The sequence below is a fragment of the Lineus longissimus genome, chromosome 3 (genome assembly GCF_910592395.1).
Source record: "Lineus longissimus chromosome 3, tnLinLong1.2, whole genome shotgun sequence".
Lineage (NCBI taxonomy): Eukaryota > Metazoa > Nemertea > Pilidiophora > Heteronemertea > Lineidae > Lineus > Lineus longissimus.
The window spans coordinates 5,346,591-5,362,161 of NC_088310.1; the positions used below are offsets into that span (position 1 = coordinate 5,346,591).

The 15,571-nt window shown below is 42.1% G+C and overlaps 2 protein-coding genes and 1 long non-coding RNA gene across 4 annotated transcripts; 1 reads left to right on the plus strand and 2 right to left on the minus strand.

Moving 5' to 3' along the window:
- Positions 1 to 2,706: 2,706 nt before the first annotated feature.
- On the minus strand, positions 2,707 to 4,681 carry LOC135485504 (uncharacterized). Its single transcript, XR_010446580.1, has 2 exons — positions 4,480 to 4,681; positions 2,707 to 3,736 (listed from the first exon to the last, which is right to left on the minus strand). It is a non-coding gene; the product is annotated as an uncharacterized LOC135485504 (long non-coding RNA).
- A 763-nt stretch (positions 4,682 to 5,444) lies between these two features.
- On the plus strand, positions 5,445 to 13,452 carry LOC135485507 (translation initiation factor IF-2, mitochondrial-like). The gene is made up of 16 exons (XM_064767603.1): positions 5,445 to 5,485; positions 6,010 to 6,280; positions 6,506 to 6,623; positions 6,869 to 6,931; positions 7,192 to 7,303; positions 7,596 to 7,756; positions 7,920 to 8,099; positions 8,299 to 8,348; positions 8,628 to 8,717; positions 9,021 to 9,145; positions 9,512 to 9,716; positions 10,242 to 10,473; positions 10,607 to 10,744; positions 11,130 to 11,294; positions 11,403 to 11,543; positions 13,127 to 13,452. Exons 2-16 carry the CDS (start codon positions 6,050 to 6,052, stop codon positions 13,297 to 13,299), a joined length of 2,184 nt encoding a protein of 727 aa, XP_064623673.1. The 5' UTR covers positions 5,445 to 5,485; positions 6,010 to 6,049; the 3' UTR covers positions 13,300 to 13,452.
- A 280-nt stretch (positions 13,453 to 13,732) lies between these two features.
- LOC135485508 (uncharacterized) lies at positions 13,733 to 15,554 on the minus strand. 2 transcript variants are annotated; one of them, XM_064767604.1, is made up of 4 exons: positions 15,425 to 15,554; positions 14,982 to 15,070; positions 14,597 to 14,703; positions 13,734 to 14,367 (listed from the first exon to the last, which is right to left on the minus strand). In XM_064767604.1, the coding sequence occupies exons 2-4, from the start codon at positions 15,067 to 15,069 to the stop codon at positions 13,906 to 13,908; spliced, it is 657 nt and encodes a 218-aa protein (XP_064623674.1). In that variant the 5' UTR covers position 15,070; positions 15,425 to 15,554; the 3' UTR covers positions 13,734 to 13,905. The 2 variants fall into 2 exon arrangements, with proteins under 2 accessions (XP_064623675.1, XP_064623674.1); XM_064767605.1 differs by lacking the exon at positions 15,425 to 15,554 and having other exon boundaries at positions 13,733 to 14,367; positions 14,982 to 15,143.
- Between the last annotated feature and the right edge of the window lie 17 nt (positions 15,555 to 15,571).

Below are 15,571 nucleotides of genomic sequence, written 5' to 3' on the forward strand. Positions count from 1 at the left end.
ACTGAACACCGTTTTTCTGGTCAAGTGACAGCCGTAAAAACGCTTCTCAGTAAATAAACCAGAAAAGGCCCTAATTAAAGCCATGATAGTTCAGCCATGGCGGCATTTATCCTCAAATGCACCTAGCTGCCCCATCGGACCTTCCTTTGGCTGATCGAACAGGGATGGGTGGGGGTCGCTCCCGTCGGGCTATAGACGGAAACATAAACACCCCCTCCTCCTCCTCCTCGCCGTTCTCCATTTGTTTGGGTTCCTTTGGCTTCGGCGGAGATGCAGGATGTTTCAACAGAGATCTTGGAGGATTTGAACGAGATACGCCTCTCGTCTGCTGGTCTAGGATTCGACAAGGAGGACTAGGCAATCCTGTAAATAGACACAAAATAGTTTGCATACAGAGTACAAGAGTACATCGGTCATCAGTCCACTGCTATCCAGGTTTACGAGACGCGAAGAAGGACTCTAGATGATCATGAAGGATGTATTGTACGCGCCGGTCACCGATCCAAAGGTTGACCGCGCTCAACGTTGCTTAACTTCCACTCTGGGGCCAACGCGCCAACCACTGGGCCATAAAGGAATTCCCTCATGGCCGGCGGGTTAACCCGTGCCATATACCTGGGGGTACTATACAAAGGATGAGATGAAGAAGTAAACTAAAGAGGAAGAACTACTGACCGCTGGAAGAAATTGAATATCCATCATCTACCACTTGTTCGGTTTTTTGGGCCGTTCATGATTTCTCTCAGGGTATATGCATGTCAGCATAAACCTTATACCCTCTTAAGCAAGGTCCTGGTTTTGAATACGGGTTGTGACACATGTTTACGACACGGACACTCAGTGAATTAACAATTTGTCAGTGACAGAGCAAATACGATTAGTCGAGCAAATAAATTGGTTAAAATATTAAATTCAGCCGTATGAAAAAACCGAGACACAGAATTCATGCGCAGGTCGATAACTGTAACTGTAACCTTCCGATCGCATGTGGACTCTTGACTATACTTACGTAATCCCGCCAAGAAAAACCATGAACATAATACTACGTTAACTGGTGTTTGTGATACGAGTCCATTGTGATTTTCGTGACTGCTCGGCAAATATCTCATAATTTGTCGTAAGCAAGGTAACGTATGATGGCCAATACATGCAATGAGTTTATTTTTACCACTTTAGACCAGAACCTCACGGCCATAAGCTCCGTGTATTACCTGTAGCAGCGGCATCGAAAGAGCCTCCTTGCCGTGGCAGCAGGTCATGGCTAACTGGCATCATCTTAAGATATTGAGAAGTTCCCGTTATACCATATTCCTACAGTGCATGGTCAATTTGGGGAGCTCCTTTTTCTTTCGAAATCCCAATGACAAAATCTAACTTTAATCAATAGTCTTAAACGATCTCGGTTTTGATAAAGGTAAATATTACCAAATCACTGATCAATCTATTCTTGATATCACCACTTACAATGTGCATGACCGATAAAACAGTCAATCAATCCACGGAAAAGTCAAAAAGGTCAGCGAGAGGTCTGTGTTATAAATGTCTACTAATAATCGCCCGGCAAACGAGAGTTTTTTATCGCTTCGACCGGTGATAGTACTGCTGTGATGAACTACAAAAAGGTCGCTCGTCTGCGGGTTAAACTCAAATCGCTGGGTTTGATACTTATCTCCGCGATGCAAACCGAGCAGCTGCGGTGTCACTCGCAAGAATGAGAAATTTTTGTCTCATGCGAATGGGTTCAGGGGTTCATATGAAGGATCCCCTGGCCGGACAAAAGTGTAGTTATTATCATACAGAAGTCACAAACGTTGTGCTGCTGCGAAGTTGCTGATGGTGTCCCACAGGGGTCCGTTTTCGGGCCCTTGCTGCTCTTGATATATAAATTCTTCCACTTCGAGAGTTACGGAAAGCCCGGCACAACGGCAAGGGAGCAAGATCGTTGCCGACATCAAACGTCCAATCATACATCCCGCCCCAGCATGATATGCCGCCTATCAACAGCCTCGCGAGTGTGTTACATACTTCTCAAAGGGTGGTTTCTGGTTTTGCGGACGATATTAAAGCAGTTCCGAATCTATAGGGTCCCCTCGGATTCTCAGACATCATGCTTGTTGTTCTTCTCGTTCTTCTGGAGCGCCATTTCATGCTCGTAACATCCTGGCACAATAGCCTTCTCACTGCAGTCCATGCTCCCGTCATTGTAGAATTCAGTGAGTCGCGATCTCAGGAAAGAAACTGACACTAACGCCATGTTCTGAAGAAACTTGAAAACTCTTCTCTTCCGAGAACATCTTGCAGTTTGACTGCTTTTGAACATTGTATTATCAGCGGGAAAGGTGCTACATGTAAATCTAAAAACTATTAACAATCATTCAATCATGCGAAGTGTCTGGACCAGAGATCTAATTGAATGGAAACCACAATCTATCTGATTATCTGACAATGCTTCCCTTTTTTATGCAACCATAGCTAAACGAAATATCGAAACATGGTAAAAAGGGAAGACATCCAGATTAGCTGGTTCTTTTACACTTATTCCACATCCTGAAGTTTTCGCTGCGACTGTATCTCAGAGAATGTCGATCATTAGGTCAGTGTGTCCAGACTGGCCTGGTAGTTCAAAAGAACTTCGTCACTAATGCCGGCGTTAAGTTATCTCCTTCATCCAAGTCCACTAGACGCCAGGTTAATTCAACGTCGGCATTTGTGATAAAACTTGTTTTGAACGACAACCGTACCATGGTCACTGTAACTGTTACGCTCCCTCTCTTATCGCTGAGGAATAACGATGTTTGAATTAATCAGGCTCAGGTTTAGTATTTCGGATGCAACTTTTTTTTCTTTTTTCGGCCCATCAAATTCATCAAAGTCACATGAGTCATACGTACAGTAAATGTCGAACTGGTTGTCAGGTGCACACGCTGCTATTTTTCTTTGCGGGTGGGCATGAAAACTGAGTTGCGACTACATGTACGTAAATTGCAGTGATACGGCTTGGAGTTGAATGATCCTTAATACGGTGTGACGGACCATGTTATATTGTACGAGATGCATTCGCGCCTGGCAAAACGATCACTCATACTCCATTACGGCCCTCCATTACTTCTCATCTGAACATCACGTAAGAGTTCACGTACAGGTTATAATTGTCGGTAAAGCCCTTTCTATTCTTGTCCCTAACTTAGTTCTTCTTGATAATTCTCTTAGGTGCCAGCCTTTGTTCCCCATGGACGAGCACAATGTTGTATACTCCAGCACTAAGAGTCCCCGCATTGAAGCCAAGGATGGTACCATTCAGTAGAGGAGTGCCAAAATAATAAGCAGCTCCAAGGCCGATCAGCGCCCCCCACGTTGCAAACCTGTCGGTGCGACACTGGCCGGTGTTGTACCTAATCCTATAGCTCCTGTCCCATATTGTGTAGGGTGTGATGTCGTTGGCGCTTAGCCGCAATTCCGTCATAAGTGGTCCGGCGACGACGCCCACTCCTGCACCAATAACAGCTCCCGAAATGGCTCCATCCCTGGCTGCATCCAGAGACCGCCCGCGGGCGAAACCTACTGCTGGACCGAATAAACACATCCCAAGGATGCTCCCAGCTTGAATTGTCTTGTACATAATGTGGGTATGCAGTTCGAATCGCGGGTAGGGCACATTTTCGAGTTGTTCATCTGTGCACTTGAGGCCAGTAAGGAGGTTCTTAAAGAATATACCTGTCATTGTGATTGAAGGTTTCTGAAACGACAAAAAGATAATACAACTGCCACGCCAGTCATGCCAGCGTTTATGCATCCTGAGGAACACAAACGGGCCGCGGAGAAGCGTACACTCCGGACGCAGTAAACCGGCCTCGTCCTGTCGATCGGTACATAAAGGAAAGATGATTAGGATGACGAAAAGGACGGCAAAGGAGTCTAGAGATGCGAACATGACCCCGGATATCCTCAGAACGACATCGTAGATTGCCCTGGAAGGACACCAATGCTTCTACGGAGCATTTTGTGACGCATGACGCTATACTCCCAGGTCTGCTGTCTGTCATGAAGGGCTATATTTTCACCCTCCCCCGGCTTCCCTTAATATTGAAACGCAACCGACTGCCGATGAGGGCAACTCTCCGCTGGTTGCAGTGTATCCGACCGCCTCGTCTCCCGCCTCGTCTCTAACCCCCAACATGAGACAACATATGAATAGGATGACGAATGAACTGCCCTAGGAGTCTACAAGTCTCCCGAGGCAGTCAATTCGTCATGCATCGAGAACGTATTTGGGGAGAAGAGGTGGGCACATCACTGCGTTCGGAATGTACAAGTCAAGTCGGCATAGCCGTGCATGAATCGCCAATCGGGCCTCTCGATCGAACTCGGCCTCGAACAAACGCTAAGCTAAGCTGCAGCGCATTAGTGCAATGAACACTGGACTGATCGTTACGCCGCCAAGGTTACCAGCCATGCAAGATAGAACGTGTATATACCTACCACAAGGTATGCTTCTCGAGTCGGTTATGGTGATACAACGCACCGCAATGTGGCCTAGATAACACGCTCTGCTCAAACAAGCTTCTTGTGGACAGCTATTCACTATATCAGACTATGACACAGCTATTACACTGTCAGCTGTTTGTTCAATGGTCTCTCCTATCGATTTTATTCTTCGCACACGGGAATAATACCAGTAATGGCCGAGCACCGCGATGAAATGGGTCACTCAAAAGGCGGGATAATTTGAAACTGATAGTTTTGCCACTGATCATTATAACACATCTATAGGGCCAATGAGCGCAATTCAATAATGATAGGGATTTTTTTATAACTACATTAGAACCTCTCTATTAAAGACACCCTCGGGACTGACAAGTGATGTCATTAATAGAGAGGTGTCCTGATTAGAGTGGTCAAATTGAATGGAAACAACCAATTTGGGACCAAAACTAGTGTCCAAACAGTTGTGTGAGTTCACTAGAGCTTGCTCTTTACCGGCATATTAGAGAGGTTGTCCTTAATAGAGAGGTGTCCGCTAACAGAGGTTCCACTGTACAATGTATATACGGTACGTGTATAATTTATCTAACATTTACTTAACTAGATCGGCCTCGTCATCCCCGTGGGAAGACGAATTATGGCGATTTATTGTGGACTGCCTCCGGAATTTAATTACGGTAGAATTGAGGCCCAATAGCTAGGCTACGTCAGCAGGGTAGGCGTTCCTGCTCTGCTCTAAGGGTGATTCGAAGGAAGACTTTTTGTTACCTATAGGAATGATATTTTGCCTTGACGACAAGTTTCTCTGGCCACCATGTGTCATAAGCCGGCGTGATGTAATTCGAGAGTTGCGATTTCAGGCCTTTCACCTTCACCTCCTCGGAGAAAAAGAAACCCAACATCAAAGGACGTGGTCTACACGGTCACTCTGGAAATATATATCTCGACGCTTTATAAAACAAAAAATAAATAAAAATATTCCGGTTCACGACTTTTTTCATGTGTAAATGTTTTGCGATAAAATATTCTCTAATTAATTGCATATTTCAATGCGATTTCGTACCTTCTATCTTACTTAGTATTGTACCCAAACATATGTATTCATTTCGTTCAGAAATATGGTGGTATTTGCCCAAACTTGGTTCATTTATTGTGGTACAGAAGCAAGTGTATGACTCGGTGTACATTTTACACTGTGACTGTCACGACTGTGACTGTTGATACATGATGATGATTTCTATGCATGTGTTATGCATGTTCCTATGGCAATGGTATACATGTATACTCTACTGGTATATGGGATCTTCACATGTGTCTAACTGCCATTTGATCAGCAGCTATTCACTCGGCTGTGATAGGCAGGCTTGACATAAATTCAGTTGAAATGATTCTTTGCCTTGGGCTTGGGCTTTGCTCTTCTTGAGTGTGCCAGATCGAGTGTAAAGGATACTCTTGACAGTTGGGGGAATGTAGTGATTAAAAAGCCTAATCATGTGGACGCCATCTAAAGTGTCAGTATTGTTCCAGGTCACCGATGCAAAGATAATCTGTGGACATTCTTCAAGCAATGCAGTGTCGAAGCTTCTTACGGCCAAGTCTGCAGACAATCATCAGCTCATGCTCTTTGCGCTGGTTCGGTGATCTGAAATGCTCTTCAAAACTGCTGAGTGTGGAAAGATGTAGCTTGTTGAATTTGAGAAATGAAAAAGTGGTTCCATGTTTGTTCTGCGCATTCTTGCAGCAGCAAAGATTGTTCCACGTGTCGACCTCACTAGCTGCCAAGAAAAAAGAGAAGAAGGTATGATAATATTCTTTCCCCAATGCACTCCACTTCATAGCAGATTGAGCAATGATGAACTTGTTAAGGATGCAACAATTAGCAGTTAGGCTTTAAGGGCTCCCTATTAAATTGATGAAGGGAGTAGGCATGGTGTTTTTCAAAAGTTTGTCAGGTCTTAATTGCTGAAATTAGAAAAATCAGTGTGGAGTATACACAACCTCTAATATATATCTTTATTTTCAGCGAAAGCCAATCAATATCAGGAAGAAGGGTAGGCACAAGGCTGCAACTGGCGAAGTCCTCAACATCCGACCCAACATGACCATTCAACAAGTAGCTGATCTTATGAGTAGAGATACAGGTACAGAACTACTTAAGGAATATAGAAAAGAAACTGAGAAGAAAATGAGCGGATCAATTTGTGAATGTAAAACGTGATGAGTTAAGATGCATCATTCAAATGATCGCTTTAAGATCTTCGCTAAATTTCCTGAAAACAAAAGTAAAATTCAGACATGTCAGCCACAGAGATTCTTTGCAGCCCTTCTCACAAGACTTTTTTTTTTTTAATCATTCATTCACGGCGAGTTGTGTCATTTCTTACAGATGATGTGTTTGAAGCCCTTTTCTTCATTCCGAACACTAATCAATATGACAGACCTGACACTGGTAAGTAGTCTGTAGTCATGATTATAAAATGAATAATAAATCTTCTTTTCAACTTGTTTAAAAAGTAAGAAATAAGAAAAGTTGATGTTTGACAAGTCTTTCTTCCAAAGTTAAGTTTCTTGAATAAATATAGTCCCATTAGGTGCTACTTTGATAAATGGCAATGCATATTTGTTGTTGACATTAGTATAGCATGTCACAGCATGTGTCAGTGACAGATACCAACTTTATGAGCGAATTTTTGTTTTGTTATTTTGCAGTGATTGACAAAATTGATGTGATTAAAGAAATATTGAAAAAATGTGGTTATCGAAACCAGATCAAGATTCCTAAGTCTGTGATTATCGAGGAGAACTTAGATGCTGTACGACAGTAAGTAAATGTCAGAATGAAGGAAAGATGTTGCATGCAATACTGGTCGGGAAGTGCAGGGGCTGTCGTTGGTCACATTAAAACAGTCCGCTGCTCTTGTCCTGACATGTAAGAGGACACCATTATCACTCTGACTTCTCTTTTTCATTTCTGAGCAGCCTCTTTAATGATCCTTGATACATGCAGATGGGCTCTTGTTGGTTCAAACCGGGGCCATATTATGTGGTTTAACCTAGTTGGCTACATGTACAGTATGTGGCCTCCGTCCTGACTATTGTCTTGTCCCTTTTAGGCCTCCACCAGCAGATGATGTGCTAGTGAGTCGTCCTCCGGTTGTGACAATCATGGGCCATGTAGATCATGGGAAGACAACATTATTAGATGCCCTGAGGAAGACCAATGTAGTGGATCAAGAGTTCGGCGGTATCACACAGCATATTGGAGCATTTTCGGGTGAGTCGTACACAAATTTTGGTCCAACTTTAAGTCAAGGTTCAATTCATACCCGTATGTCAAATCTCCTGCTTTCAAGCATGGCATATTCAATCCAAACTTGTTCATGATAGCAGTGTACTACTGTATATCAAATAAATGAGTTTATTGCCAAATTTTGCAGTTGTGCTCCCAAACAACAAGGAAAAGATCACCTTCCTGGATACGCCTGGTCACGCGGCATTTTCTGCAATGAGGGCAAGGGGTGCTTATGCGACAGATATCGTTGTTCTAGTCATAGCCGTTGACGATGGCGTGATGGCCCAGAGTATTGAATCGATACAACATGCAAAAGATTCAGGAGGTAAGAATACTAGGACACTGCTGAGAAGATTTTTTCAGACTCGCCAACCTCAGTTATTCGGGCAAGAGGATATTTCTGTCTAAATTTGGGATCAATTTTTAAAAGGGAGTTCATTCAAAAGGACAAGCATTAAACTATGAAAAACCTAAGCTGTAGGACGTTTATTCAAATTTCATGACATTTGAAATTTATTTTTCAGTTCCAGTGATTGTTGCTTTGAACAAGATCGATAAAGCGGGACAGAATGTGGTAAGTGATCTGTAATATAATCTCTGTGTCCTTAGGCCCTTAACCCTACATTATTCTCTCCACCTTGGAGTTGATGGTTACCTGGCTATGGGGAAGTTATCCTTGAGCACCATTATTGGCAGGTGGAACTACAGGTGAAGACATGTCAATGGCCCACATGTGCATGAATAACGTATCCCTATATTTAGGCAATTTATCTCATTTTCTAATCAGATTGGTGTTGTCCATGAGTTCTTTCTTCTAATTCATTATCCCTTACTGCCTTACTTACTTCTTTAGGAAGAAGCGAAGAAGCAGCTGATGGAACATGGCATTCAGCTTGAAGACTTTGGTGGTGACGTCCAGGCGGTCCCTGTATCAGCTTTGAAGGTTGGTTGATACATACCTCAGATATTCCTACATTAAATACATAAGTGCCACATCCCACCCAGTCAAATTCAGTCCTTTGATAAACAAACTACATGTAAGATATGTTCATGCTCTTGTGCCAGTACTATATGTAGTTTCTTAATGATTTCGACTCCCTTGGTCTCAATGATTTAAGTGTTGATAATGGCTGTGTCCCTATCATTTATTCCTGAATGTTAATTCTCTCTAATATTGTGTTGGCAGAATAAAATCACCTAAATTGAAACAGTTGATCATTTCAATTCTATAACTTTTGATATGCAGGGCACAAATCTAGTTGAACTACAAGAGGCAATTGTGACGCTAGCTGAACTGTCAGACCTGAAGGCTGATCCAACTGGTCTTGTTGAGGGGTTGGTCATCGAGTCAAAGACAGATCCAGGAAGAGGGTAAGCTAATTCATGATAATTTCACCTTGATTTGGTTTGAAAATATGTAGATATTTGAAGATTTCAATGCTGTATAAATCAGCGTAGCCGTTTTTATGAGCTGTTTACATTTACTGACACATCAGTAATGATCGTGAAACATGACAACATTTTACAAGACTGGTGTCTGTGAGATGTAGTATACATCTCTCTACAGCACATTGCATTAGGTTTCATAGCACATTTATACTGTGCCAAAATATTTGGAATTGGGAAGGCCTCCTTGTAAAACTCTGAAAGTGCAAAAATGTATTGTGAAAATTAAACTGCACAGATTTCTACACCTCAGTCCTTTGGTTGGCTATTTTCCCGTTGTCCTGATTTCAGAAAATTGGCCACTGTACTAATCCAGCGAGGGGTCCTCAGGAAGGGTGACTATTTGGTCACTGGTACAGCATGGGCGAAGGTGCGAGGCATGTTCAATGATAGCGGCAAACCAATCCAGGAGGCGCCACCATCGACGCCCGTGGAAATTATAGGCTGGAGGGAGCAGCCGTCTGCTGGAGATGAGATTCTTCAGGTTGAAACAGAGGTAAGTGAGGTCATGTATTGGAATTTTGTTTAGGTACAGTGCCGTTTCTCTTTGTTCATACTCTGGTTCAATGTTACTGTCTTCTGGTGAGGGAGGCCATACATGTAGTCTTTTAGTCAAAGTAATGAGGAACCGGCGTTAAGATAAATGCCAGTGGCGGCGCCACAATCGATCGTACCTTCTGACGCCATGACGTCATTTTCTGGTCTGTTGACGTCGCATGAGGTCAATCACGGGAAACCATTGCGAACATTTTTGCACAGGATTTCAACAACAGAAAACGTGCCCAATAACTGACATTGCGCATATTTCCGCAAAATTATCTTAAGAAACTGATAGCTCAATAGATTTAAAACAGGAAGATGCAAACGTCGCCGAAATCGGTCGAAAATAAGCGATCGTTTTCGGGCTCAGAAATAACATGATAATGCATTGGAAATGGAGAGTTTTGGTATGATCGATTGCAGCGCCACACGGCGGATAAATCGCGCCGGTTCCTCATTAATGTGTTCTGATTGGTTTCAGCAAAGAGCGCGAGAAATTGTGAAGTGGCGTCAAGACAAGCTGATGGATAAGAAAATGGATGAAGCACAGGTGGTCATCGATCAGAATCGGGAACAACACCAGGCGGTCTATCAAGACCAGAGAAAGGCAAGACTACAGGCTGGCTTGTTTAGGAAAAGGAGACGAGAATATGCTAAGACAAAAGAGGAAGTCAATACAAAAGAGGGACCTGAGCTTGCCATGGTTTTAAAAGGTATGAATGTGCATTGTCCATTGTCCATCCATTTAGACTGCTTTTAACCTGTCCGGAATGCCATGATTGAGATTCTTTTAGAAAGTATAGGATGTTGATGAGGATTTTATGACCTTTAAATTAACCCTTTCAGGTGATGTGGATGGATCGGTAGAGGCCATCTTGGATACCCTTGACTCTTATCAATCATCCAAATGCCGCCTAGATATAATTAGTTATGGAGTTGGGAATGTAACAGAAAATGATATTGACTTGGCCGCATCATTTAATGGTAAGTATCATGAGTGGTATTTTGGTTAGAAAGCTGGGCTGATAATTGGAAAGTCATGGGTTAGGACAACTAATGCTTAACCTCATTGTCCTTGAGCAAGACACTTTGTCCTGCTTGCTTCTCTTGATTCAGCAGCAAGTTCCTAACATGGCTTTACTGGATTAATAAATAAGTCTAGTATTAGCTTCGACCTGAAACTTTTTGACTTATTATAGTCCCTGTTTCTATCATTGATAATAGCCTTTAGTATTGTGGTTATAGTGGTACCCATGATTAGAACATGATGGGTTTGATGCCCATCACTGCCACAGGTCTGATGCACAGCCTTGGGCACTTTCATAACCTCATCTTTTCATTTTGCTTCCTCCTTCAATTTGTTTTTAAGGTATTGTGTATGGTTTCAATGTTAAAGTACCAGAGGTAGTGAAGAAGATTGCGGCATCCAAGTCAGTTCCAGTAAAGTGTCATAATGTGATCTACAGGCTGTTTGATGACTTGCGGACTAGTCTGACAGGGAGACTGCCACTACAAAAAGTTGATGAAGTTCTTGGTAAGTTTTCACTCTATGGTAAACCATTTAGTGATACCAAGAACTAATGTAACTCCAGGTCAAAGACGTACTTGCGTCTAAATGCACATTTCTGTATCCTTTTTCCAGGTGAGGCTGATGTTAAACAGATATTTGAAGTGAAAGACGGGAAGAAGAAAGTACTAGTCGGTGGTTGTCGCTGTACAAAGGGTGTCCTCCAGCGAAAGGAGAAATTCAAAGTTGTTCGAAATGGAGAGGTGGTGCATGAAGGTATGGGAAGCTGTCAAACTGAACGTTAATTTCAGAAGCGTGCATCATCAGATTCTGTGATCAATGGCTGATATTCTTAGGAAAGTCATGCTTATGTTTGAGGCGATTGAAATCTGTACTACTACATGTACCGTTAAATCCTTTGCATCTCATGCAAGGACATTTCACTTCATAATAAGGGACTTCTCTCCCTGCCCATAGATGGAGTGTCTGGGCTAATAAGCCCAATGGCCCTGAATCGTAGTGGCCCACAAAAAAGTTCTCCTGTCCCTGGGGAATTACCCCTCTAAGTGCAGAGCAAACGCTGAAGAAAAAGTTCATACAAGAGACTTAAGTGTGCATCGCAGAAATCAAATCCCTTTTTGTGAAGTAGATGTACATGTACACAACTGCTGTTTTTAGCTCACCTCTTAGCAGAGGTGAGCTTATCCCATACCGTGGCGTCCGTCGTCCGTCGTCGTCGTCGTCGTCGTCGTCGTCGTCGTCGTCGTCGTCGTCCGTCGTCCGTTAGCAGGGCACGTTTCGTAACTGTTAGAGCTATTGAGTTGAAACTTGGTACACATGTACCCTTATGTAATGACACCTGGGAGACCAAGTTTCGGTCCGATTCGTTTCATGGTTTGGCCACCAGGGGGCCAAACGTTAAAAGTGAAAATATGCAATATCTCCCTTAATAGTAGTCGGGAAATTTTGAAAAAAATATGGTAGGTACTTCTAGCAAAGGTGCATCATATATCCTCCGGGTTTTTGATTTGACCTCCTTTTCAAGGTCACAGAGGTCAAATGGTGTAAATTAGCCGTTAGGATGTAACGATGGCACGTTTCTAAACTGCAATGACTATTGATACCAAATTTGGTACACATTTACCCCTTAGTCAGGTGATCTCAGGGACCAAAGTTTGGTCCAATATGATTCACCACTTGACCACCAGGGGGCAAAATCCAAAAACCTTAAAAATGTGATTATTCCTTAACTCCTTGCCCGATTGCCACCAATTTGATATCATGGGTACATCTAACCACCATACAGTATATGTCACACAGGTTTTTAATTTGACCTTCTTGTCAAGGTCACAGAGGTCAAATGGCGTAAATTCGCCGTCAGGCCGTTACTATGGCACGTTTCTTAACTGCAATGACTATTGATCACAAATTAAGTACACATGTACCCCTTGGTCAGGTGATCTCAGGTACCGAAGTTTGGTGCGATCTGATTTGCCGTTTGGCCTCCAGGGAGGGGGCCAAATCCTAAATTCTTCAAAATGCCATTATTCCTAGTAATGACTTGCCCGATTGGCACCAATTTTATATCATAGGTACATCTAATTCTAACAACCATTCAATGTGTCACCCGGGTCTTCTTTGATTTGACCTACTTTTCAAGGTCACAGAGGTCGAATGTACTGTAAATTGGCCATTTTGGGGAAATTGTAATTGCTTGGACCTACATCAAACCTAACACTACATGACACAAGACCATGCTCTTTATCCATCTTTCCTCCACATGAGGTGAGCACAATGGCCCTGGCCATTTCATTTTATTAGTGAGGGTTTTGGATGACTGTGTCTTCTTCTTTTTTCAGGGTCATTACTGTCTCTGAAGCATTTCAAGAATGAGGTGGATTCCATCAAGCTCGACGTGGAATGTGGACTAAGTTTTAGCGATAAATCGATTGCGATTCAACCTGGAGATACTATAGTGTGTTACACGATAAAAGAAGTTGAACAGACAATTGATTGGGATTTAGACTTTTGATGACATTTTTATTTAGGGTTTTATCGGATAGTTTGTCGAAGGATATGCATTCAAACACATTTGTAATAGTCACTTTTAAGGGCAGACGGATATCATACGAGGGCTGTCGTTTTGCTGGTTCTACTTTGCCATGGTTTACAGTCTGTATTAAAGATAATGTAACTCTGTTTGTTATTGAGTGAGTATATAGCTTTTAAGCAGAAATTGAAACTTATTTCTTGGCTTTTTGTTCACCTTATACGGTCAAGTCCCTGTGCAGTAACCAAAGTCAATTGGGAGTTCAGTCATTGAGGATATCCAAATTAAGGAAACATGTTAACCCAGGGGGCCCCAACACCACCACACTGACAGGCACACAACTTGGTATGCAGCCATTTGAGCAAGTAACAACAAAGCACAGATATGCATAAAAACATTTATTTGGATATAAAACAATAATCATTCAAACATAATAATCAGTGTATACATAAAATACCTCCAATATCATATCACGTACAATACCAAAATAGTTGCTTATAATATCTGACCACACTTTCCGCGATCCAGTCACACCCAGTTGTTACTATGGAGCATTGTTTTAAAGTTTCTCGTCCCTAAGTTCAGCAGTCAAGTCCTTGGAGGGATAAACCCCTTGGCTTCAAAAAAAGGTCTAAGATCAGTGTTTTCTGGATTATTGAGCACATCTATAAGAAAGTTTCTAGTTTCCTCTTTAAGTTGTTGGAGCTCACCTTGTGCATCCTCATTTTCCTTTAAAATCTTAGCGAGATGCACTGTCACACCAATTAAGCCTGAATCCTTCAAAGCCTGGGCTGTGCGTAAAAATCTTGCACGCTGATCACAGAGAGATGCACTGCTGTGAGAATCTTCGTACTCCATAGTGTCATTCAGTACACATGTGGTGTTGGAAAAGCCAGAATTTGGCACATCGGGTCCGCAAAACGTTGTAGGAATAGGCGTATCACTCATAGGGTTTCCCATTTGGCTAGATGTTGTGTTGGGTATTGCACCAGAGTAGTTGACAAAAGGTGGAGAATTGCTGGACCAGTTGATTCCTTCTTTTTTCATTTCCTGTAAAATAAACTTTACCTTTTAAGTTTCACTAATACCAAAAGACATTTTGTATTCACAAAAGGCCCTCCCTTGAACTCTCTTGCCATGAAACGATTCATTGCCATATAACTTGATTTTAAAGTTTCAGTGAAAAATTAAGGGCTCGGTGCAATCAAGTTCTGAATTTTGTACAATAATCCTAGCACAACAGAATATTGACTTTGAAAGGCACATTCTGATTTCTCACCTGTGACGAGGATTCTTCACCCATGTCCTCATAATAGGAAGCTTCATCTGATTGGAACATATTCTGGGGCAAACCATCAGATAAGCCTGATGTCATGAAAGTATATCCTGAAGTAAAGAGAGAGGAATGTGTATCATGAAATTTAGATGAAATGAAATGGCCAGGGGCCATGTGTTCACCTGTAGTATAGCCATAAAAGAAAATCAAATGCTAAGAAGAAGAACAATGACAAGGTGACACCAAAAGGTAATGCAACCCTACAAAAGGAAAAATATGATTTCAGGTACTTGATTGACAACTATGCAAAACTTTGCCAACTCAGTTAGACTAAGAGAGTGAGGAGCAAACAAATGCCTCAATACGGTCTCGTACAAACATAACTTGCCAGCTGAGGTTGAAGGAGGATTGTCTCGAGGGGAGTTGTTGTCGATGGATGTCGGAGTGACGGAAGATAAAAAGTTGGATTGGTTCATCCTGAAAGGTTAGATTAGGGAAAATTGTGTTATTTTTTAGGTATACCTAATGGTCAGGCTTGAAAGAACAGTGTGTCTTTCGATAGACTGTCCTTCAGATTAAAAAGCAAACAATCACACGAAATAGTTGACAATGGCACCAGTCGGCTGGTGGACGATCAGAGACTCTATTTTGTTTGCTGCTGGTTTTTGTTGTGGCTTCATCCGACAGATGAGATGTCAACTGTTGTGAATATACATGTATCAAAGCTCAGTGCATTTTTGTATTTTTGGAACACCCTGTAACATTTTTTGACACTTGGTGAGATTTCAGACACATTTCGATAATTTTCAACAGATATGATTATTTGATCACCTTCAACTTGTTCACAGTAATTCCATGAATGAGATACTAAGTGAATGTGCAATAATAAGACTCATCAAAATCTTAGTTTGCTAGATAATCGCCTTTATTTTTGAGTTTAGAAAAATAATGAATGTCACATTTCGCGATGGCTTCTTT

What these genes read in the sequence shown, in the direction of transcription:
- LOC135485507 (XM_064767603.1), top strand. Translation starts at nt 6,050, where the DNA reads ATGCAGTGTCGAAGCTTCTTACGGCCAAGTCTGCAGACAATCATCAGC. An exon ending in ATATGACAGACCTGACACTG is followed by an intron (nt 6,932 to 7,191) that starts GTAAGTAGTCTG and finishes GTTATTTTGCAG; the next exon opens with TGATTGACAAAATTGATGTG. An exon ending in ATAAAGCGGGACAGAATGTG is followed by an intron (nt 8,349 to 8,627) that starts GTAAGTGATCTG and finishes TTACTTCTTTAG; the next exon opens with GAAGAAGCGAAGAAGCAGCT.
- LOC135485508 (XM_064767605.1), bottom strand. Translation starts at nt 15,069, where the DNA reads ATGAACCAATCCAACTTTTTATCTTCCGTCACTCCGACATCCATCGAC. An exon ending in TCCTCCTTCAACCTCAGCTG is followed by an intron (nt 14,704 to 14,981) that starts GCAAGTTATGTT and finishes TCTTTACTTCAG; the next exon opens with GATATACTTTCATGACATCA. An exon ending in GTGAAGAATCCTCGTCACAG is followed by an intron (nt 14,368 to 14,596) that starts GTGAGAAATCAG and finishes TTTATTTTACAG; the next exon opens with GAAATGAAAAAAGAAGGAAT.